Genomic DNA, 22,463 nt, shown 5'->3' on the forward strand with positions numbered 1-22,463 from the left:
GTGCACGCTGACCAGCAATCACCCCTGCACTAGCATGATCCTACACACTAGGTACACTTTATAGAAGCCAATTCATTTACAAACCTGAATGGTCTTTGGAATGTGGGGGGAATCTGGAGCAACCCACATGTTCACAGGGAAAGCCTACAAACTCTACAGACAGCACCTGTAGTCAGGATCCAAACCCAGTTTTTATTTAAGCTACAGCATGGAAACGGGTCTTTCAGCCTAGAGTCCACGCTGATCACCCGGGCACACTAGTTTTATGTTGATCCACTTTTGCACCCAATCCCTACACACTCGTGGCAGTTTGCAGCTGCCAATTCACCTACAGGCCCGCACGTCTTTGGGATGTGGGAGGAAACCGGAGCACCCGGAGGAAACCCGCGCAAACTCCACACAGACAGTAATCGCGGTCGGGATTGAACCTGGTTCTCTAGTGCTGTGAGGCAGCAGCTCTACTGTGGTGCACAAAAAAGAATGTGCTTGTGTTGGAGGAGGTGCAAAGGTGTTTGACCCCTAGAAAGATGCGATTGACATATGAAGGGAACTTGGGCATGTACACATTGTTCATAAAAAATGATCATTTGATCTGAATTTGAGGGGGAGTGACAGGAGAGAATGTTTCCTCTGTTGGGAGTATCTCAGACTCAGGAGCATAGTTTTAGAATAAGGGATCATCCTTTTATTTCAAGGATGAGGAAAGCGTTTGTCTGCATTGTGACACTGGAATTCTGTGAATCAGAGAGCTGAGGTGGGATTGTTCCAGGTAACGACCTTTTATAATCCATACCTTTTCCAATCATGGTCATTGTTCTGTTTTCCTGATGGACACTGCCAGGTGTATGAATTGCGAGGGTGCAGAGGATAATGGAGAAAGAGCAGGTGAACGCTGTTGATCCCAAGTCTGCTCACAATATCCCAATGCCCCATTAAACATTAAGCAGGCATTACATCCCTGCTTTTACATTCTCAACCTAGTTTCGTGGCTCACTGATGGGCCTCCTTCCTCAAGATCCCCCAAGTCCCATTGACAGATGGGTTTTGTTTGTCTACCTTCACCAGTCGAGGTCCTTTGATCCAGAGATTAGATCCTAAATCACATTTCAGTCCTTTGATGCCTCGCTAAAAGTCTGTTTTAGGACCAAGGACATGTCGACTTTAAGATCCTAGGTTAGGGAGGCATGGTGGTGCAGCAGTACAGTTGCTGCCTTACAGCACTGGAGAGCCAGGTCTGATCCTGACTACGGGTGCTGTCTGTACAGAGTTTGTACGTTCTCCCCGGGACCGCGTGGATTTACTCCAAGATCTTCGGTTTCCTCCCCCACTCCAAAGACGTACAGGTCTGTAGGTTAATTGGCTAAGTGTAAATTAAAGTTCCACCTAGTGTGTGTAGAATAGTGTTAGTGTGCAGGGATAGTGGGTCCGTGTGGACCGAAGGGCCTGTATCCGTGCTGTATTCTAAACTAAACTAAAAGTGTTAAAAGTGTTTACTAAAATAAGTTTAAATGAATGTTGCGAACTGTCTGCGAGCCAGAATGAGCTAAACACTCTGATTAATGATGCAGCTCTTACAGAACACAAGTTTGTCTGCTGAAAGCTCTTTTATTTTTCCTTTGTGTCAGGATGATTTGTTTGCCACAGAATCTGTCACCGTAACCAAGAAGAAAAACGAGGGGAGCACTGACCTGAACCTCTTCGATGATAACGTCGATATATTTGCTGACATAAAAATAGCGCCAAAAGAGAAGAAGAGCAGGAAAAAGATCGAGACCAAGTCTATATTCAACGATGATATGGGTACGTAGCTACTGCATGAGGGAAGAACCGCACCCTGGATCCACAGTGGAACTGTTCTGCAAATAATTATGCGCTTGCCTCTCTGAAGCAGTGATCTGGTTCATTCAAAGCTTATGATCCACTCAGCCCAGGATAGTTTCTCTTGACGCTACATTTCAGAAGTTTCTAAATGCTCAAGTCCAGCTTTTAGACTTTAGAGATACAGCGCGGCAACGGGCCCTTCGGCCCTCTGAGTCCGCGCCGACAAGAGATTGTTAGATTCTTGATTAGTAAGAGTGTCAAAGGTTATGGTGAGAAGGCAGAAGAATGGAATTTAGAGTTGGTGACAGAGCAGACTCAATGGGCTGAATGGCCTAATTCTGCTTCTATGTCTTATGGTCATCATAAGACATTGTAATTTTTGGAGAGAAAGGTGTCCAGAAACAGGTAAACCAAACTACACTGCACCTGTTGGGATGTCTATGTGTTCCCAGCTTTTCTGTTTTATATTCCATGCTATTGATGTTATTATATCTGTACTGCTAGGGAAAACTGAGTTAATTTCCTACTTTGAATTTTATAAGCCCCTATTAAGCAAATGGAATGAATAAACTTAGGGTTTCATGTAATTTAAAATAACATAAATAAATAGCATATGTTTCTATTTTTTCTAGTTTCTTTCTTGGAAAGTGAGGCAGGATGATGGAGCTAATGTTACTGGCCACTGTGTTTAACTGAACAGTGTAAAGGGGCAGTACAGCTGGAAGCCCCTTGCTTTCCCTCCCCTGCACCTCTTGTGCATCTTTCCATCCACAAACATTGTTTCGAGATGTTGAAGTCTAGTCCCGCAGGGCATGTATTCTCATCTGAGTCGCTGCTGTCTTTCTATTTCAGATGATATTTTTGCTTCCACCTCATCCTCAACCAGTGCCAAGAAACAGTTCAAACCCAAGACCAAATCAAACCAGGCCGCCGTTCCAACCAGCGCCCCAGAAGGCAAAGCCGCTGACATTTTTGACGATCCTTTGAATGCTTTTGGACCGTAGGTTTCAAGTGTAAAAACACTGCTGGAGTTCCTGGGAGGGAGAGGAGTGAGCAACAATTCTGCTAGACCGAGGCGGCGTCCTGTTGCTCCAAGTGAGGACATTCTAGGCTTAAATGTCACGGCTAAATGTTAAAGTATCATGGGACCTCAATGCTGATACATGGGGGTAATTGCCTTGCAGTTTTCAACACTTTATACTTATTTCTGTTTGGTCTCCTGACTTTGACATGCTCCATTTTTCTCTGTTTGATCATGACGCCTTAATTATTAAGTTTAAGAAGGAACTGCAGATGCTGGAAAATCGAAGGTAGACAAAAATGCTGGAGAAACTCAGCGGGTGAGGCAGCATCTATGGAGCGAAGGAGATAGGCAACGTTTCGGGCCGAAATGTTGCCTATTTCCTTCGCTCCATAGTTGCTGCCTCACCCGCTGAGTTTCTCCAGCATTTTTGTCAGCCTTAATTATTAAGCCTTGCTTTATCTTCACCTTGTACTAACGAGAATGCTTCTCTCTTGAGGCTGATAACGGAAGGAAAGTGTTATTATTTTGAATGAATACAGAGCACTGAATCTAGTAACCTTGGATCATTGAATTTTATTAAATTAATTATTTTGTACATTGTTGTGATATTAGGTTTGAGATTGCTACTTTCATGAACAATGGCCCATATTTTAAGGTAGGCATTCTCTATGACCAGTGCAATATAATGTAAATAGAATTCTAAACTTAAGGACGTGCTCTGTAAGTGAATCAGTAGCCGGCTGGCGAAGGCATCGGGCATTTGCTGAAGTCAGTGTGTGGATCGGTAAGTTGCCGTTGCACCTGTTACATCCACATTGAGGCCTTTGGCTGTTCCTTTGTGTTTGGAACTGTTCTGAAAAAGGAAAATGCACGGTGAACAAAACATTGAAATAAAGATATATTACTTCAGCAGCTTTCAGGAGGTGGTTTCTTGCTCTTTGGGATTAGTTTAGTTTAGAAGAGATGCATCCCAGAAACGGGCCGTTCGGCCCACTGAGTCCGCACCGACCAGCGATCCCCGAACACTAACACTATCCTACACACACTAGGGAAAATTTACATTTATACCAAGCCAATTAACCAACAAACTTGTACGTCTTTGGAGTGTGGGAGGAAATCGAAGATCTCGGAGAAAACCTATGCGGTCACGGGGAGAATGTATAAACTCCGTGCAGACAGCACCCGTAGTCAGGATCGAACCTGGGCCTCCGGCGATTTAAGGCATCATTGGGTTGACTTTTTCACATATCAATTTTCCACCACCGGCTTGCGGAGCCTAGATACTGGCCTGGGAGCGGGAGTCGGCTGCGGGAGTCAATGATATTTTATTGTCACATACCTAGGTACGGTGCACACAACTTGGTAAAATCACCAAGCAAACCTCACCGAGGCAGTACATAAGTGTTGCTGCGTTTTGGTGCCGACAACGTTGCAAAAGTTCACCAAACAGTTCTATCTTCTTCCTATCTATCGGCAGCAGCCCCCCCCCCCCCCCCCCCCCCCCCCCCTCCCTCCATCCCCGTCAGGTCCCCCATCATTCTCGGCTTCGGGAACAGATCTGCCGGAGTTCCAGAGCTCTGGCCACAAACAGCAAATTTGACCCGCCGATTGGCTGCTGAAGTCCCAATGAGGTTGAGTTCGGCCGCCTCACCCAGCCAAGATGCCACACTGGGACCTCCAGAGGTGGATTTTGTCTGGATTAAGCTGCCAATGCACAACCAACCCAGCGAGCCAGGTATGGGCGCCAAGTACAGTTTATTCTCACTGGAATATAGGAGGCTGAGGGGTGTCCTTGTAGATTTTTAATAAAGGCAATTGAAAGATACAGCATGGAAACTTCTGGGCCTTCTGCCCACGAGTCCAATGAGAGTCAGTGACATCCAGGGCATTTTCTTCAGCGTGTGGACTTCTGGAGAAGCACCACCACCATCACCGGATTTAGTTCTGTCTCAGCTTTGGAGCACTTTCTGTGGCCTGTGGACTTCTGGAGAAGCTCGAATGTAAGCATGTATCATCTTTGACTGCCGTCACCAGTTTGAGTTCTGTCTCACCGTTGGGGGACTTTCTGCAGCACGTAGACTTCTGGGAAAGCAGTGTCGCTGTTGCTGGCTTGAGTACCATCTCGCCGTTGAGCCACTTTCCGCAGGTAAGCTCCGCCGATATTGCCGGCTTATTTACCATATAAACTTGATTAATCTCAGTTATGCACTTGGTTCCGAATGCAGAATGTTTCAGAGACAGTTTCTTCCCAGCTGTATCAGGCAACTGAACCGTCCTCTCACCAGCAAGAGAGCAGTCCTGACCATCCCATCTACCTCATTGGAGACCTTTGAACTATCTTTAATCGGACTTTCTCTTGCACTAAATGTTGTGTCCTTCATCTGTGCACAGCTTGATTGTATTTATGTATCGTCTTTGACTAGATAGTACACAAACAAAAGCTTTTCACTGTACCGTGGTGCACGTAAACTAAACATAAGTTGGAGTTTATGTAAGTTGCCAATTGTGTAACTCGGGGAGTGTCCGTATCTATATAGCAGAGTTTTTGTAGGTTTTTGTCACTCTTCAATGATTCAGTGATACTTTATTGTCACATGTACCTAGGTCCAGTGAAATGTTTCGTTAAATGGGGGGATATTAATCCCTTGTATAATGTGGGAATCACGGGGAAAGTGATAACATATGATAATCCATTTCAAACTGCCCTTTACGGTGTTGATGAACAATCAACTTGAATTGCAGACCTTTACCAATAGAGCCACAGAGCATGGAAACGGGCTCTTCGGCCCAACTTGCTCACCTCGGCCAGCATGTCCCAGCTACGCTAGTCCCACCTGCCCGCATCCCTCCAAAGCTGCCCTATCCATGTACCTGCCTGTTTCTTAAACATTGGGATAGTCCCAGCCTCAACTATCTCCTCCGGCAGATCATTCCGTACACCCACCACCTTTTGTGTGAAAACATTACTCCTTGGATTCCTATGAAATCTTTCCCCCTTCACCTTGAACCTATGTCCTCTGGTCCTCGATACACCTATGTACATTTTCCCAATCTAATCCTAGATACAGAGTAATTTGACAATTTGCTCGGAGGTAGCTCAGGACTAACACATTACCATACTTATCTGAAGTTATTTATAGGTCACACCAGTAAAGACTAGATTAGATGGTTTTTCCAACAAGCTGGATATTCCGCTTCTGCGACTCACATTTTGCTGCGATTATTTCATTATCTGAACATAAATTCCCTTCCGCTGCATTCCATCTCTCCAAATTTATACTCACCTCCTGAATTACTTACCAAAAACCTGCACAAATGTTTATTTCAAAAAATTAACCCATCAAAACAATTAATTTCTAAGCAAATATCTTTACCAGAAATACCAGTCGCCTTCATAATTTTTCAGCTGTGCACCCACATCCAAATTTGTTTGTTAATAAATGGTCCGAGGGGCCGAATGGCCTCCTCCTGCACCTATTTTCTATGCTTAAAATAGCTAGGAATGTGATTGAATTTTCCACAGTGTATGTGCTTTAGCTTCAGGCTTGCTGAGGGAATACACTTATTGAGGTAGAGTTGAAGACTAAGAACAGGCCTGAGCTGCCATCTACCTCAGTGGAGACCCTCGGACTACCTTTGATCATACTTTACTGGACTTTATCTTGCACTAAATGTAATTCACGTTATCCCGTTTATCATGCATCCGTTCACTGCTAAACTGAAATCATGTATTGTCTTTCCGCTGACTGGTTAGCACGCAACAAAAGCTTTTCACTGTGGCAGTACACGTGACAATAACACAAACTCAAACCCACACCCAAACTGGGGGTGAATTAAGCGAGAGAGAGAGAGAGAGAGAGAGAGCAAGGGCTACCTGAAGTTAGAGAAGTCAATGTTCATACAGCTGGGGTGTAAACTATGAGGTGCAGTTCCGCCAATTTGCGCTGGGCCTCACTCTGACAATCAAGGAGGCCCAGGACAGAAAGGTGAGATTGGGAATGGGAGGGGGAGTTAAAGTGCTGAGCCACCAGGAGATCAGCTTGGTTAAGACGGACTGAGTGGAGGTATTCAGCGAAACGATCGCCGTGCCTACCCTTGGTCTCGTCGATGTAGAGAAGTTGACATCTGGAACAATTATAAATCAAAATTAAACTGGGTGGGAATGGGTCAATGGTACTTTATTGTCACGTACATAGATACAGTGAAATTCTTTGTTTGGCTAAGACTATATATATCAGCACAATCATACAGAAGTATAAACTCCAAAGACGTACCGGTTTGTAGACTAGTTAACTTGGTAAAAATTGTGAATTGTCCCTTGTGTGTGTAAGATAGTATTAGTGTGCGGGGATCGCTGGTCGGCGTGGACTCAGTGGGCCGAAGGGCCTGTTTCCACGCTGTATCTCTAAATTAAATTAAACTAAACTTGGTGAAGGAGAATGATGCTGGCCCACGTACGTAGAGCCAGTACACTAAACTAGACTGTAGGAGTGCAATGATTTACGGGTCAAAATAGTAGATTACACCAAGGCAGGACACAAAGAGTTGCCACATTTCTGCCGCCATCTTGTACCCGAAGCAGAGGTTCCTTCTGTTAAACATTTAAAGATGCAGTTCTAAATATCCATCTAGCAGTGTTGTTAAAATATACTGGAATATAAAAACGTCATTTGAATTTTTGGGGATGCAGTCATTAGAAAATGCAGCGGGCAAAACTCCAACTGTGCTTGTACAACTGTGCTAGATATGGCCACAGCCTTCTCTCTCAGTCCCTCTGGCCTCTGGTGCCAGGGTGCTTGTCTGACACCTGGTGTTCAATGAATAGAAATCGCTTCCAGCTGAACAAAAGAAACAGTGCTGGTGGAACTCAACGGGTCAGACAGTATCTGTGAACGGAAATGTTCGGTGTTGGGACCATTCTTCATTCTGGTGGAGTTGAGGGATTTGTCCCCTCGATTCCAGCATTCTAAAAAGGGGTCCCAACCCGAAACAATGTCTCTCCATTCCCTCCAGAGATGCTGCCTGGTCTGCTGAGTTTCTCCAGCACTTTATTTTACGTTCAAGATTCCAGCATCTGCAGTTTCTTGCACTTCCAGTTCAAGACTGGGGAATTGTCTTCACTCATGGAGCTTCATCCATATGAAATCATCATTCAGTTGCTCTCTTCACAGACGCTGCCTGACCTCCTGAACATTTCCACTATCTTTCTATCGGCGGGAGGTCATGACCCGTGATGGACCTGGCAGTGTCCACTACTCTTCAATGGTCACAAGGAGATTACAGTTGTTCAACCAGGCCGTGAAGCAAACAGTTAACATGCTTTCTACTGTACACCTGTACAATTCAAGATAATATTCGTTGACATACCAAGTTCACTCAATCTACTGGAGGAGTTGAAGAAACAACCTGCTGGAGGAACTCAGTGGGTCGAACAACATCTGTGGGTGGGTGGGAGCGGAGTTGGGTGGGGGATGAGGAATTATCAATGCTTTATTTCAAAATGCTGCATAAGGGCTGGTTTAGAAGAACTGAGAAGCTCAGTATTCAGCAGCGAGCATCTTTCAAGGAGAAAGGAACTGCAGATGCTGGTTTACATCGAAGATAGACACAAAATGGAGTAACTCAGCGGGTGAGGCAGCATCTCTGGAGAAAAGGAATAGGTGACGTTTCAGGTTGAGACCCTGCTTCGGACCATCTTGTCTATCTTTCAAGAAGAAGGTGTGAAGAAGGGTCATAAAACCAAAATGCCGCCGAACAATGTTCTCCAGAGATGTTGCCTGGCCTGCAGAGTTACTCCAGCACTTTGTGACCTCCTTTCAAGGTGTTGGAATTAGAGGGAGGGGGCATTGGCCACTTAGAGGAGGATTTCAGTTTGGTAGTCTGAAGGGTCTTGACCCGTAAAGGTCACCTTTTCCTTTTGTCCAGAGATGCTGCCTGACCCACTGAGTTACTCTAGCTTTTTATGTCTATCTTCAGTTTAAACCAACATCTGCAGTGCCTTCCTACATACTTGGTTTGGTTTTGTGTTTGAAACACGGCTGCTTTGTGTGTGTTTGTCTGTATGTGTCTGTTTCTGTGTGTGTGTATGCGTGTGTGTGTGTGCTTGTCTCTGTACTGTGTGTGTAGAGCAGTGATTCCCAACGTGGGGCGTACACCCACAGGGGGGCAATTTGATTTTTAAGGGGGGCAATTGAGCGCGACTGAGGAGGTCTGGGTCCACATTTTCGATTTTTTTTGGATTTTCCATCAGGTAAACATATGTAGTTTATGTTTCAGATGTTATTTTGAGTAAATAATTTATTTTGGGTAAAAAAGGTCTTGTGTAGTTATTACATAATCACCGCGCCATCGCTCTTCATGCACGTCGCACGAAGCGCGCGAGGTCATGGGAGAACCTTATTTATTGAATTGGATTTAGAAATGCGATTCAAAGAGCTTTTGCTAAGTTACCCTTATAATATCTATTTCCTCTGTTTTCTCTCAAGGGAAAGCAAGGGGGGGGGCATCAGGATTTTAGAGGTGGTTAGGTGGGGCATGGCCAAAAAAAGGTTGGGAACCACTGGTGTAGAGTATGTGCGTGTATCTGTGTGTGTGCAGGCGCGTGTCTGTGTATTCGTATGCGTGTGTATATGTTTGTATTTCTCTGCGTTTGTGTGTGTTTGTCTGTTACTATGTATGTGCATGTATGTAAGTGTGCGAATGTGTGTGTTTCTTTGTGTGTATGTCTGTATATTTATGTTTGCCTGTCTGTTTCTGTGTATGGGTATTGTTTCCGTATGTGCTTCTGTGTATGTGTTTATATATTTATATATGTGTGTCCGTGTGTTTTTCTCTGTTTATATGTGAGTGTATATATATGTGTGTATATTTATATGTGTGTGTGTGCGCTTATATGTATGTGTGTGTGCTTCTGTGTATGTTTGTTTTGTTTTCATTTATGTATATATTTGTAAACACGTGTGTTTTTATATATAGGTATATATTATGTGTGTGTGTTTGTATGGGTTTATATATGTGTATGTGCTTATATAATATGTGTGTGTATGTTTATATATATGTGTGTGTGTTTATATGTGTGTGTTTATACATAATATATATATGTGTGTGTGTGTTATATATATATATATGTGTGTGCATATATATATGTGTGTGTGTATGTATATATATATATATATATATATATATATATATATATATATATGTATATATATATATATATAAATATATATATATATATATATATAAATATATATGTGTGTGTATATATATATATATATATATATATGTGTGTGTGTGTATATATATGTTTTTTTATATATATATATATATAAAATGTGTGTGTGTGTGGGGCTGCACGTCCTGTCACTGCTCCATGTCAGGGTTGTTACCTGTGGAGCCGCCACCACCAGGTTGTCCCCAGGCCGGGCTGGGCTGGGCCGGGGCGCATGGTGCGCGTGCGCAGGGCGGGTCACGTGTTGATTGTTGTTGGAGATGGGGTGAACATCCGGGTCCGCTCGCCGCCGAAGGTCCCGCCCACCCGGCCCGGTCCCGCGCTCCCATTGGCCCGGACCCGCGCTGACGTTCCCCGCCGAACGCTCCGCGCGCCCGTGCCGCCCGCTCATTGGCCGCGGGGGCTGTCAGTCAGCGCCGCGCGTCACAAAGTGGTGCCGCCTGCCCCTCCCCCCCCTCTCCCTCCCTCCCGGCGGCGGCGGCGGCGGCGGCGGGTCTGGTGGCGGCGGCCGCTCCGCTTCACTCACTCACTCACTCACTCACCCGGGACCCACCGCCGGACCATGTGAGAGAGCGGCGGGCCACCCAGCCCGGTGAGTCGGCCGGCGGCCGTGGGGAGGGAGGGAGAGAGGGGTGGTGGAAAAGAGGGAGGGGGAGGGAGAGAAGGGGGGGAGGGGAGATGGGGTTGGTAGAAAAGGAGGGGGCTCCTTACAGCCGAGCCTGTGTCATAGCTTCGTGCCGCCCGTGGGGAGGGGGCCGCCCTGACACTGCCCCCCCCCCCCCCCCCCGGGATCGGGGTTAGATGGCAATCTTGGCAACGACCCCCATGGGTAGGGGTCAGAGGGCTCCCCTGCCAATGTTCCTCAGGTTAGACTTCAGATGGCCAACCTGACACTGACCCCTTGGGGTAAAGATCACGGCCGCCCTGGGGTGGGGGGTCAGAAGACCAGCCTAACACTGACCGCTCCTGGGGATAGGGGTATGTGGGCACCCCTGACAATGCCCCCCCCCCCCCCCCCCCCTTGACATTGACCTCCATGGATAGGGGGGTCAGAGGGTTCCCCTGACAGTGGTCAGACAGACAAATCAACATGGAACTCTGTGGGTAAAGGCCAGATTAACGGTGGGGAATTAAACAACTAATGGAGAAGTGAGGCTCCAAAGAACATGCCTGCCTTCAACAAAAGCAAGGCAATGACAATGCTGAAACATTTGCCACTCCATTAAGCTGAAAGTGCTAAGGGAACAATCCATCTTGGTTTCCTCAAGAGAGCCCTAGCATTACAGATGCCAGTCTCCAGCCAATTTACTTCTTGCCTTGTAAGTGTAAGAAAGGGTTAGGAATACTGGATACGGTACTGGCTATGGGACACGATTCTTGGTGGGATTAATAGAACTGCATCTCTGGCATGCTGTTCCAGAACAGTTACAATCCTGACATTTACGTGACATTGTGTTACGTGACACAGATTAGACCACGAAAAGCAGGTCTAATCTGTACAAATTGTTAAACCAACCTCCTCGGCTCCTTGTTTCTACAAATTTACTGTCTGAAACTTTTAAAAAACACAGTTGCTGGAAATCTAAAATAAATACAGCATATGCTGGAAACACTCGGCAGGTGAGCCAGCAGAAGGAGAAATAGTTTCCGTACTAGGAAAGATATTTTTACAAAAGGTAATTATAAGTTGCAGAGGAGGCGCTGGTGGGAATGGATAGGATAAAGGTAGTTAATGTGATAGGATGGGAAACTGGAGGGTGATGTCATTTTGTGTGTACAATGTGTTGCAAAAACAGGGTTGTGAGCATTCAGGTCAGACAGAGAAAAACTAACTAAAAGTCACCAATGTTTGAGTTATAGCAGAAATGACCAGTTCTGATAAAGAAAGATCCTTCAATCCATGTGTAGAAAAGGAACTGTCGATGCTGGTCTCAACTGAAGATAGGCACAAAAAGCTGGAGTAACTCAGCGGGACAGGCAGCATCTCTGGAGAGAAGGAATGGGTGACGTTTCGGGTCTGAAGAACAGTCTCGACCCAAAACGTCACCCATCCCTTCTCTCCAGAGATGCTGCCTGACCAGCTGAGTTACTCTAGCTTTTTGTGCCTATCTTCCTTCAATCCATGTCTGGTTTCTTCAGTGTATAGAAGAGACAACATTGTGAGCATCAAAACCAGTAAACATGTTTGGAAGAAGTGCTGGTGAATCGCTGCTTCACCAACAGCCTGGGTCCAGGATGGTGGGAAGAGATAAGGACAGATGGTAACTCTGTTCTACCCAAATAATGTTTTTTGGTGAAGCAGCAATTTAGTTGCATTACTTTCAATCTAGTATATTGTTCACAATGTCTTTTACACATTGTTCCCAATGTCTTTCCGTCTTTTACATTGGAGAAACTAAACACAGATTACATGATCACTTTATGGAGTATCTGTGTTCAGTCTGCAGGAGCAGTTCTGGGCTTCTGGTTGTCTTTCATTTTAGATCTCCATTCCTCTTTCACTGTGATCTATCTACCCATCTGTTGCCTCTGTTCCAGTGAGGCCTGGAGGACACATTTTGTGATTTCTTTTTGGGGCTTAGAGCCATAAAGTTTGGAAACAGGCCTTTCGGCCCAACATGCCCACACTGGCCAACAATGACCCAGCTACACTGGTCCCACCTGCCTGCGTTTGGTCCATATCCCTCAAAACCCGTCCATGTACCTGTCTAACTGTTTCTTAAACGTTGGTAAAGTCCCAGCCTCAATTACCTCTGGCAGCTTGTTCCAGACACCCACCACCCTTTGTGTGAAAAAAGTTACCCCTCACATTCCTATTAGAGCTTTTCATCTTAAACCTATGTCCTCTAGTCCTCGGTTCACCTACTCTGGGCAGCTCTATAAGATCACCCCTCATCCTACTGCGCTCTAAGGAATAGATTTCCAGCCTACTCAACCTTTCCCTATATCTCAGACCCTCTAGTTCTGGAAACTTCCTTGTAAATCTCTCTACCCTTTCCAGCTTGACAACATCTTTCCAATAACATGGTGCCCAGAACTGAACACAATACTCTAAATGTGGTCCCACCTGCAACATGACCTCGCAACCTAAAATCAAAGTCTCCAAATTGGGGCAATTCCTGCTATCTGCCTGTATCAGAACTGGCTGTTTCTGCTGTTGTTATTTTTGGCTTGATTTCCCTCTCGTTATTAGTAAAGCCTGGCCGATGGGGAAAGTCCACGCCCCTGCTCTTGGTAATACATTGTCCAGTCAAAGAAACATAATCTTACTTTGACCTCCCGTTACCTCTCATCCTATCATGTTTACTCCCTTCGTCCTATCTGTTTTTACTGCTCTTCTTCCCCCCCATCCCCCGCCTTCTTTGCAATTTAAAATGACCTTTATTTAAATATTTTTCCCATCTCTAATGAAAGATCTCTGACTGGAAATGCTAACGCTGTCTCTTTTTATAGTTGCTCTCTGAAATTGAGCATTTCAAGCAATTTATATTCAGTCTCCAATCTACTTTCAATGAACAGATATGGTGGTATCATGTTATTCTTGTTTATGTGCCATCTGCAAAATAAATTGGCACCCAGTTCACTAATACTTCTATTGGATTGTAAAGTAAATTAACCTCGGATCGATTAATTCCCCTCTCCGAATTAGTGTTACAGATTTGTTGTCATTGTCTTTTTAAAATAAAAAGACACTTGATTTTTTCTTTTGGCGAGCCTGTTTGGGAGTTTGAATGTTATATTAGCACCATAACCAATTTTGTTTTAAAGCCCATAATATTATGTTCCTCAGGAAAGGAGATCAATAGCCATCAGTGGTAATATTTGCTCTTGTTTTCTGACCCCCAGAAGGAGCGCTTGGTCATGGTCATCGCGAACCAGCCTCGAATGCGATTTGGATGCGATCGCCGTCTGCAGCTAACGTGGGGCCAGCTTTCATCATAAGCTGTCCTCCGAAACCAGTGGATTGCATTGAAATGGAAAACAAGAAGGAACCGCCTTCCTTTAATGAGGATAATTCTGGGCCTATAAGCTATAAATTCCCTTTTTACGAGACAATGGAGCTTTTCATTGAAACACTCACAGGAACTTGTTTTGAACTCAGAGTGTCACCATTCGAGACTGTGATTTCTGTGAAGGCCAAAATACAAAGACTAGAAGGTACAAACATTTTTTCCTTTAGTTTGTTCAAATTTTCTTCTCGGTGTTTGCATTTTCCAAATGGGATGTGGTATAAAGTTTCAGAGAAATAGATTGCCATGTACATTTGTTATTGCGTGCAGTCATTAGTTTGCAAAGTTTGGTGATCTCGTGAAGGCTAATTAAGGGTGGTACTCAACACCCATTTTGTTTCAGCCTTTAGAGTCGTACAGCATTGCAGCAGCCTATCAAATCTGCGCCATCCATCAAGTTCCCCATCCACTAATCCTGCACCAATCCCTTTTTATTTCCCCCACAGTGTTATCAACTCCCTTCAGATCTTCCCACTCATCTGTACACTAGGAACAATTTATAGCGACCAATGTAGCATGTGTTTGGAATATGGGGCGAAACTGGAGCACCCAGGGGAAACTTACAAGGTATTGAGGAGAACATGCAAACTCCACACAGACAGCAGCATCCCTGGAGAACATGGATAGGTGACGTTTTGGGTCAGGATCCTGAAGAGGGGGTCCCGATGCGAAACGTCACCCATCCATGTTCTCTAGGGATGCTGCCTAACTGGTTGAGTTACTCCAACACTTGGTCTTTCTCTGCAAACCAGCATCTGCTGATCCTTGTTTCCTTTCATTTAAAAAGCTGAAAACATTGTTGCTTTGTCAGCAAGGCCTATTAATTGATGCGCTTCGTTGAAGTACTAATGAGTGAACCCGGGCGACAGTGGCGCAGCGGTCGAACTGCTGCCTCACAGCGCCAGAAGCCCAGGTTTGATCCTGACTACGGATGCTGTCTGTGTCATGTTTGCACGTTCTCCCTGTGACCGCGTGGTTTTCCTCCGGGTGCTCCTGCTTCCTCCCACATTCCAAAGACATGCAGTTTTCTGGGTTAATTGGCTTCGATTAATTGCCTGTAGTGTGTAGGATGTGAAAGTGGGATAACATAGAACTGGTGTGATGAGTGACCGAGTGGGCCAAAGGACCTGTTTCCATGCTGTATCTCTAAACTAAACCTGAGGTTGGTGGTATTGTCACAGTGGAGCAATTGGCACTCGATCACAATGAATATGTAAATCTTCACTCTGGCCGATGAGGTTAATTGATGAGTTAATGTGAAGCAAATGTGATTTTTGAGTTTAAGGTATATGTGTGAGCCCTTTAGCAGTAACCTCCCTCATTATTTATTGCCAGTTTTGTGATTATAAGCAAATCCAGCACTTACGCGACAGGCCGTTAGTGACGGTCCCGCGAGAGTCGCGCACGCCATCATTCGCCTGCACAGTCGTCTGGAACGTGTGACATAATTTGAAGATGGACACAAAATGCCGGAGTAACTCAGCAGGACCGGCAGCATCTCTGGAGAGAATCAATGGATGATATTTCGGGGTCGTGACTCTTCTTCAGTCTGAAAGAAGGGTCTTGACCCGAAACGTCATCCATTCCTTCTCTCCAGAGATGCTGCTGGTCCCGCTGAGTTACTCCTGCATTTTGTGTCTATCTTCAATCTTCTTGGCCCCGCTCTGGGAGTAGGAGTGGGGGCGGATCCGGATCTGCAACGGCCGTGAGCTCCAGGCCGAGTTCGACGATGGTTTGCCTGCTTCTGCTGCTGTTGGAGGTGAGACATTGCGTCGCGCCAGGGTCATGGGCCTGTCCCACTTTGGCCGTCAGTTACGCGACAGCCGGTGGCGCATGAAGAATTCATTCAGGACGAAGCCCATACTCCTCCACACCACTCCGTGCGCTCGTCCCCGCGCTACCCACACGTTAGCAGGTCGCGTAAACGCGCGCGAAAGACAGCCAAGTGGGACAGGCCTCAAGTTTGTGCAAAAAACAAGGTATTGAAACAAACGAGGTGCAAAAATACAAGTTAAGAGTGTTTTATTGTCATGTGTCCCAGATAGAACAATGAAATTCTTACTTGCTGCAGCTCAACAGAATATGTAAACAATAATAAATAATATAACTCAGGAGGAAAAAAAGGACATACAATATCAGTGCAATAATAATAATAATAATAGTCTATTGTAGTTCATAGCTTATGAGGTTGTAGTGTTTAATAGCCTGATGGCTGTAGGGAAGAAGCTGTTCCTGGATCTGGATATTACAGTTTTCAGGCTCCTGTACCTTCTTTTCCGATGGTAGTGGTGAAATAAGTGTGTAGCCAGGATGGTGTGGGACTTTTATGATGCTGGCTGTCTTTTTGAGGCAGCGACTACGATAGATCACTTCGATGATGGGGAGGTCAGAGCCCGTGATGGCCTTAGCAAAACGGGTTCGCCTGCATTTGGAGGAACACATGGGTGGTATTTTGTCATCTTCAGGCCGGTGGGGGGGGGAAGAAAGCTGGAAAAGAGTGGAGCGAGCAAAACCTGGTAAGTGATAGGTGGTTACAGGAAAGAGGGTGCGGCTGCTTGGCAGCTGGGTGGATAAAGTGACAAAGGCTCGAGATAAAAAGGATGTTGCCTTTTGCACCTCTGGCCTTTGAGCTTACTCCATCCATGTGCCGATTCACACCCCACCCTCCCCCTCCTCCAGCTTTCTCCCCTACTCCAGTTAGAAGAAGGGTCCCAACCTGAAACGTTGTCTGTCCATTCCCTCCATAAATGCTTCTTGACTTACCGAAATTCCTCCATTACTGCATTTTGATCAAGATTCCGGTATCTGCAGTTTATATTTCTCACTTTGTGCAATCTTTTTTGTGTTGTATTGCTAATTTTCAGAAAAGCATGGAAACCAAATGCTGTTAACTGTTCATTCCCCTTTGGCATATTACAATAAAATTCTCTAACCGTACTCTGATGCCGGATATATCAAGCTCTGGATATCTCTGCCCCAAGTTAAATACCTTTTGCTGACTAAATTATCTTGCCCTCTCCCAATCCATTCCATACACTTGTTTAAATGTTTCCATTTACACAAATCTGGTTTACTTTCACAACTTTTTCAAAGCTCAGCACTTGTATTAAGATATTACCTGCCCTAGATAAAAATGGCTATGGTTAGACTTGGCAAATTTTTCTGAGTTCCTGTCTTGATCTTCAGTGGTTAGTTTCTGGAGTCACTGTTATCTCAGAAGACAATTTTTCGCACATTTCTGTGCTAACCTTACAGACATTGCAGATTTCCTTTTATGACATGCCATAAGCCCAGTCCATATCGATGTGTTTATGCTTTTTTAACTCCATCATATTACTGTTGGTGGTAGACAAAAATGCTGGAGAAACTCAGCGGGTGCAGCAGCATTTATGGAGCGAAGGAAATATTTCCTTCGCTCCATAGATGCTGCCACACCCGCTGAGTTTCTGCAGCATTTTTGTCTACCTTCGATTTTCCAGCATCTGCAGTTCCTTCATGAACAAAGTCCTTTTGCCCTCCAAGAGAATAAATAGAAGCAAACAAGCTGTCGGGCAAAGAAAAATAATCATTAATTGTATAGTCCATACAAAGGTCAAGCTTAATTAACTTGTTTTCTCTGTTAGACATTTCTATCAAAGTGAGTTTTTGTATTCAAATTTAAATTGTTTACACCGTACCTCTATGAATTTTCATAAAATACCTGCTTTTTTTTTTAACAGAATAGTCTTTTCCAAATTGAAGGAAAAGTCATTCAAAATCTGCACTTGCCCATAGAATATCACTGACATTTTCAGATTTTTTTAATTGACTATTTGAATCAGCATTGCCTTTCTTTCACATTTTTAAATTCTCTCGGGAAAATTTGACATTAAAACAAACCACAGTGTAGCAGTTACAAATAATAGCGATTCAAAGCATGTCCACTTTCTAGTTTGTGAATTCAACTACACTTTGGAGCAACGTTGTAGACACTAATCCATCAAACGATTAAGTAGCACCTTATTTATAGGAGCTCTAGTTTCTATTGATAGCTGTGATACTTTAAAGAATAGAAGCCATGAATTTGATTAATGCCTTTTACAATATCAGAATTTCCAAGTGCTTCACAACCAATGGAGGACAATTGAAATATCACATCTGCAATGTGGGAAAGGCAGGAATCGGCTTATGCTCAACATGTTCCCTTGGGTAACAGTAAAAGATCTGTTTAGTAGTGCAAGTTGAAGGATAACTCGCCAGGAAAAAAACTCCCATTTTTGACACTGAAACGGAAAAGGCTGGGAACACCCTGCAGATTTATACTATACTTTACAGTTACAGCGTGGAAACAGGCCATTCGGCCCACCGAGTCCATGCCGACCAACAATCACCCTATCCACTCGCACTATCCTACACACACTAGGGACAATTTACAATTTACAGAAGCCAATTAACCTCTAAACCTCTGTCTGTGGAATCTGGGAGGAAACCGGAGTACTCACCCGATCACAGGGAGAATGTGCAAACTCCATACAGATAGCACCCGTAATCATGAACTAACCCAGGAATTTGGTGCTGCAAGGCAGCAATTGTGGCGCTGTCCCACTGTGCATTAACCAGCATCTGTGGAAAGACGGTAGGAAGTGGCCGATTCGGATGTCCAGGCCGCTGAGGGTGTTCTCCTGCTCCGACGTCGCAGTTCCATCATCCCGGCGAGAGGGCCTGAACATCGGGCCGCCTGTAGCGGCGACTGCGGGGGGCTTCTGGAGGCCCCGACCACGGGTGAACATCATGGAACATCAAAGAGGAGGATGACTGAACTTTGGGCCTTACCTCACAGCGGGAAATTTGGATTCCGCTGTGTGAGGGATGTTTTATATTAAAAACTATTGTGTTCTGTTCTTTTTTTATTCGTATGGCTGTATGGTGACCCCAAATCTCACTGTACCAATTGGTGCCTGTGACAATAAATGTCTCTTGTCTCTCTCTCTTGACCATCAGTTAACGTTTCAGTCGACGATCCTGCATTAGAACTTGAAATACTTTTTTTTTTAAAGTTAATTTAAGATGCAGAGAAGATATGGGGGAGAGGATGGTGGGGGTAGATTGGACAGGGAATATCTGTGAAAGCTTGAGACCAGGTTACTGTTGGATTGGAGAGCAACAAAGAAATGTGCCGAATTGTAAATAACAGGTTAGAGTTTGCAAACGGAGACGGCTAAATACTGAATCAATTTCAGAGACGGGTGACTTGCACTAAACATGACCAGTTCTGAAGATAGGCACAAAATGCTGGAGTAACTCAGTGGGTCAGGATTAATCTCTGCAGAAAAGAAATGGGTGATGTTTTGGGTTGAGACCATTCTTTAGGCTCTCAACCCGAAACGTCACCTAATTTTCTCCAGAGATGCTGCCTACCCGGCTGAGTTACTCCAGCATTTTGTGTTTACCTTCGGTATAATCCAGCATCTGCAGTTCCTTCCGACGTATGACCAGCTCTGATCTAGGCAGAGCGGGTTACTGGAAGTTGAAGAATTCAGTACTGAGTTTGGGAAGCTCTAATGTGTCCAGACATTAGATGAGGTGCTGCCCCTCCAGCTTGTGTTGGGATTCATTATAACACTGTCACACTACTGGTCATTTTTGTTGCATGTCATCTGTCTGTATTGTCGGCTTGCATTTGCCTCGAGCACACCCAGACCTGCTATTTGTCTAATTGGGCCATTTTCTGGAAAGTGAGCCCAACATGTCACACACGTGACCAGACGGCATCACATAAAATGATGCATTAAAAAAAAATTCTCGTATGCGATTAATCTTATTCATAGCTATTTTCCTATCTAAGGAGCTATAATGCGTGTCTGCTAAAGATATGAACATTCTAGGTTTTTAAAATTCACAGGGTTTGTACGATAAAACCCTATGGGGGGGAAAAAAAGCTTCCGGCTGAGGCCTCACACGTGACCGGTCATATTTGGCCCCTGACCCTAAACGAACATTGTCAGCATAACATAAAATTTCCACTTGATAAACTTTGGAAAAAAATATGGATCATATATGCATTACAAAAAACAATATACCTGTAATGCTTTCAGAATCAGAAGAAATGTATTCCATAATTTTTCCGGTTTTTGGTCACACACGTGACTAAAAATGGTGAGGGGGAAATTGCTAAATTAACAACCCATTTCTGGCTCCAACATATCACAATTATTCACATTAACTGCCCATCCTTCCCACCACTTCCCTTCTGTAACTTCAATCTCACATTTATTGTCCTTTTTCTCAGTTCTGAGAAGCATCCTCTCATTGGACTCTCATTTTCATTCCACAGTTACTGCCTGTTCTGTGAATATTTCCAGCATTTTCTGTTCTTGTTTCAAGTTTCCAGTATCTTATTTTCAGTTCTTAATTTTGCATTCTTCTTATAAATTGAGCTTGACTTGCTGTTGTTCTTTCGTATGGGGTGTAGTTCCAGCTGAGAGCCGCTGGCACCCCAGGTTAACATGCCAAGATGCCAAAGTGACATTTCCTTAGTGCAAGCCCAATGTATCTGACTGGATGTCATACTCTTGTCTGGATTGGGATGTGGCCTCAACCTCTGGAACCACGAATGCAATCCACTGAGCTTTTGTTCATGATCATTTTTACTCCTAGGGCAGCATGGTGACTCAGCGGTAGAGTAGCTGCCTTACAGCGCCAATGACTCGTGTTCGATCCTGACTACTGGTGCTCCAGGGGTGCCGCACACTTGGCAGCCCTGCCAACAGTGTTTGTTTTTTCGTCTTGAAATTTTTGTGTGTGTTAAGTTTGTGTAAATGTTCCCCGGTTTGTTTTATGTGGGGGAGTGGTCGGGGGGGATCTTTTTTTTCAGTTTCTTACTTTGCTGGGGATGCGTTTAATTTTCGGATCGCATTCTCCGGCCTCCTCGGACTGACCTTGGGCCTCACCGTGGGGCGTGGACTTCCAACGGAGTCAATCCCTTGCCTGGGATCGCTCCAACTGCGGCCTGCGGTCTTTACATCGGGAGCTCGCAGTCGTGGATGTCGGGAGCTCCAATGTTTGATTAGCTCCGACGCGGGGGAGCTGACATCAAGAACGATGTCACTGTACTGAGGAGTAGCCAAGTCTATCCCTCATTGCTGGCAGCTCATGTGAAGCGGCTGCAAAAGGACAGTACCACTGGGGGGGGGAGAGTTTCTTTCACAGCGTGGGAGCACACACTCGCGGGGGAGCACACACACACACACACACACACACACACCTTCCTTCACCAGCCCATTATGCAGGTGGGGGAGCGGTTCAAAGCCAAGGTGAAACACACACACACCACACAGAGAGTGGTGAATCTCTGGAACTCTCTGCCACAGAGGGTAGTTGAGGCCAGTTCATTGGCTATATTTAAGAGGGAGTTAGATGTGGCCCTTGTGGCTAAGGGGATCAGGGGGTATGGAGAGAAGGCAGGTACGGGATACTGAGTTGGATGATCAGCCATGATCATATTGAATGGCGGTGCAGGCTCGAAGGGCCGAATGGCCTACTCCTGCACCTAATTTCTATGTTTCTACCACGATGAACAGGAAGGTTGGCGCTGTAAAAAGACGGGTAAAGCACAGTGTACGTTAAATCGGTTGAGGGGGGGGGAGAAGGGGTGGAGACAACTTTTAAGAAGCCAGAGATACACGGCTGTGAAGCTCGGCGGACATTTAACATTATCCTTGGTTCTGAAAACTACTGCTTACCTTCCCCCCCCCCCCCCCCCCCCCCCCCAATGAGCCAATGCAATTCACCGGTCAGCACTGGCTACAACCTCCGAGAACCTTCAACCTCCTGGAAACCCACTAGGACCCACCTAAGGCTCGAGAATTCTCGCTACTCTCCATGGCGGCTTAATTTTAGTCGGCGCTAATTTTTCTACATGTTGAGAAATTTGCGTCGACCATAATGTGGCCGCGACTAGTTCCCATAATCACGACGATGAAGGCGACTCCCCGGCAACCACCCGCGAACATTTGGCGACCATGTGGCGACTGCATAGTTTCCTGCAGTCGCCTAAAAAGTCGCCCAAGTGGGACAGGCCCATTAGTGTTAGTGTGCGGGGATCGCTGGTCGGTGCTTTCAAACCATTGAGCACTTGTTAGTGGTTTTTGGAGCAAACTGTACACCGTTGCTGCATAGGTTCTTTCTGAAGTGCTGACTTAATCCCTCAGGTGATAATTACAGGGTACTGCAAAAGCTTTTTAGAAAGAACCTTAACCTCAGGTGAGTGCAGAATTTAATTTCCTCCTCTAGTTTCCTTCCCAATCCAGTCTGAAGAAGGGTCTCGACCTGAAAAGTCACCCATTCCTTCTCTCCATAGTTGCTGCCTCACCCGCTGAGTTACTCCAGCATTTTGTGT

The 22,463-nt window shown here is 45.1% G+C and overlaps 2 protein-coding genes across 4 annotated transcripts in view; both read left to right on the plus strand.

Annotated features, from left to right (window-relative positions):
• Nucleotides 1-3,752, plus strand: part of washc2c (WASH complex subunit 2C) — a 59,552-nt gene extending 55,800 nt beyond the window's left edge. For all 3 annotated transcript variants that reach the window (XM_055661905.1, XM_055661903.1, XM_055661904.1), the window contains 2 exons: nucleotides 1,626-1,800; nucleotides 2,674-3,752. In XM_055661905.1, coding sequence (XP_055517880.1) covers nucleotides 1,626-1,800; nucleotides 2,674-2,825 — 327 coding nt within the window. In that variant the 3' untranslated portion in view covers nucleotides 2,826-3,752. The remainder of the gene's footprint in view (nucleotides 1-1,625; nucleotides 1,801-2,673) is intronic.
• Nucleotides 3,753-10,513: 6,761 nt separating this feature from the next.
• The window catches only part of zfand4 (zinc finger, AN1-type domain 4), a 33,851-nt gene continuing 21,901 nt past the window's right edge, over nucleotides 10,514-22,463 (plus strand). Inside the window, exons 1-2 of the mRNA XM_055661906.1 lie at nucleotides 10,514-10,668; nucleotides 13,923-14,234. Coding sequence (XP_055517881.1) covers nucleotides 13,973-14,234 — 262 coding nt within the window. The 5' untranslated portion in view covers nucleotides 10,514-10,668; nucleotides 13,923-13,972. The remainder of the gene's footprint in view (nucleotides 10,669-13,922; nucleotides 14,235-22,463) is intronic.

Source organism: Leucoraja erinacea, chromosome 34 (assembly GCF_028641065.1).
Source record: "Leucoraja erinacea ecotype New England chromosome 34, Leri_hhj_1, whole genome shotgun sequence".
In the NCBI taxonomy this organism is placed as follows: Eukaryota; Metazoa; Chordata; class Chondrichthyes; order Rajiformes; family Rajidae; genus Leucoraja; species Leucoraja erinaceus.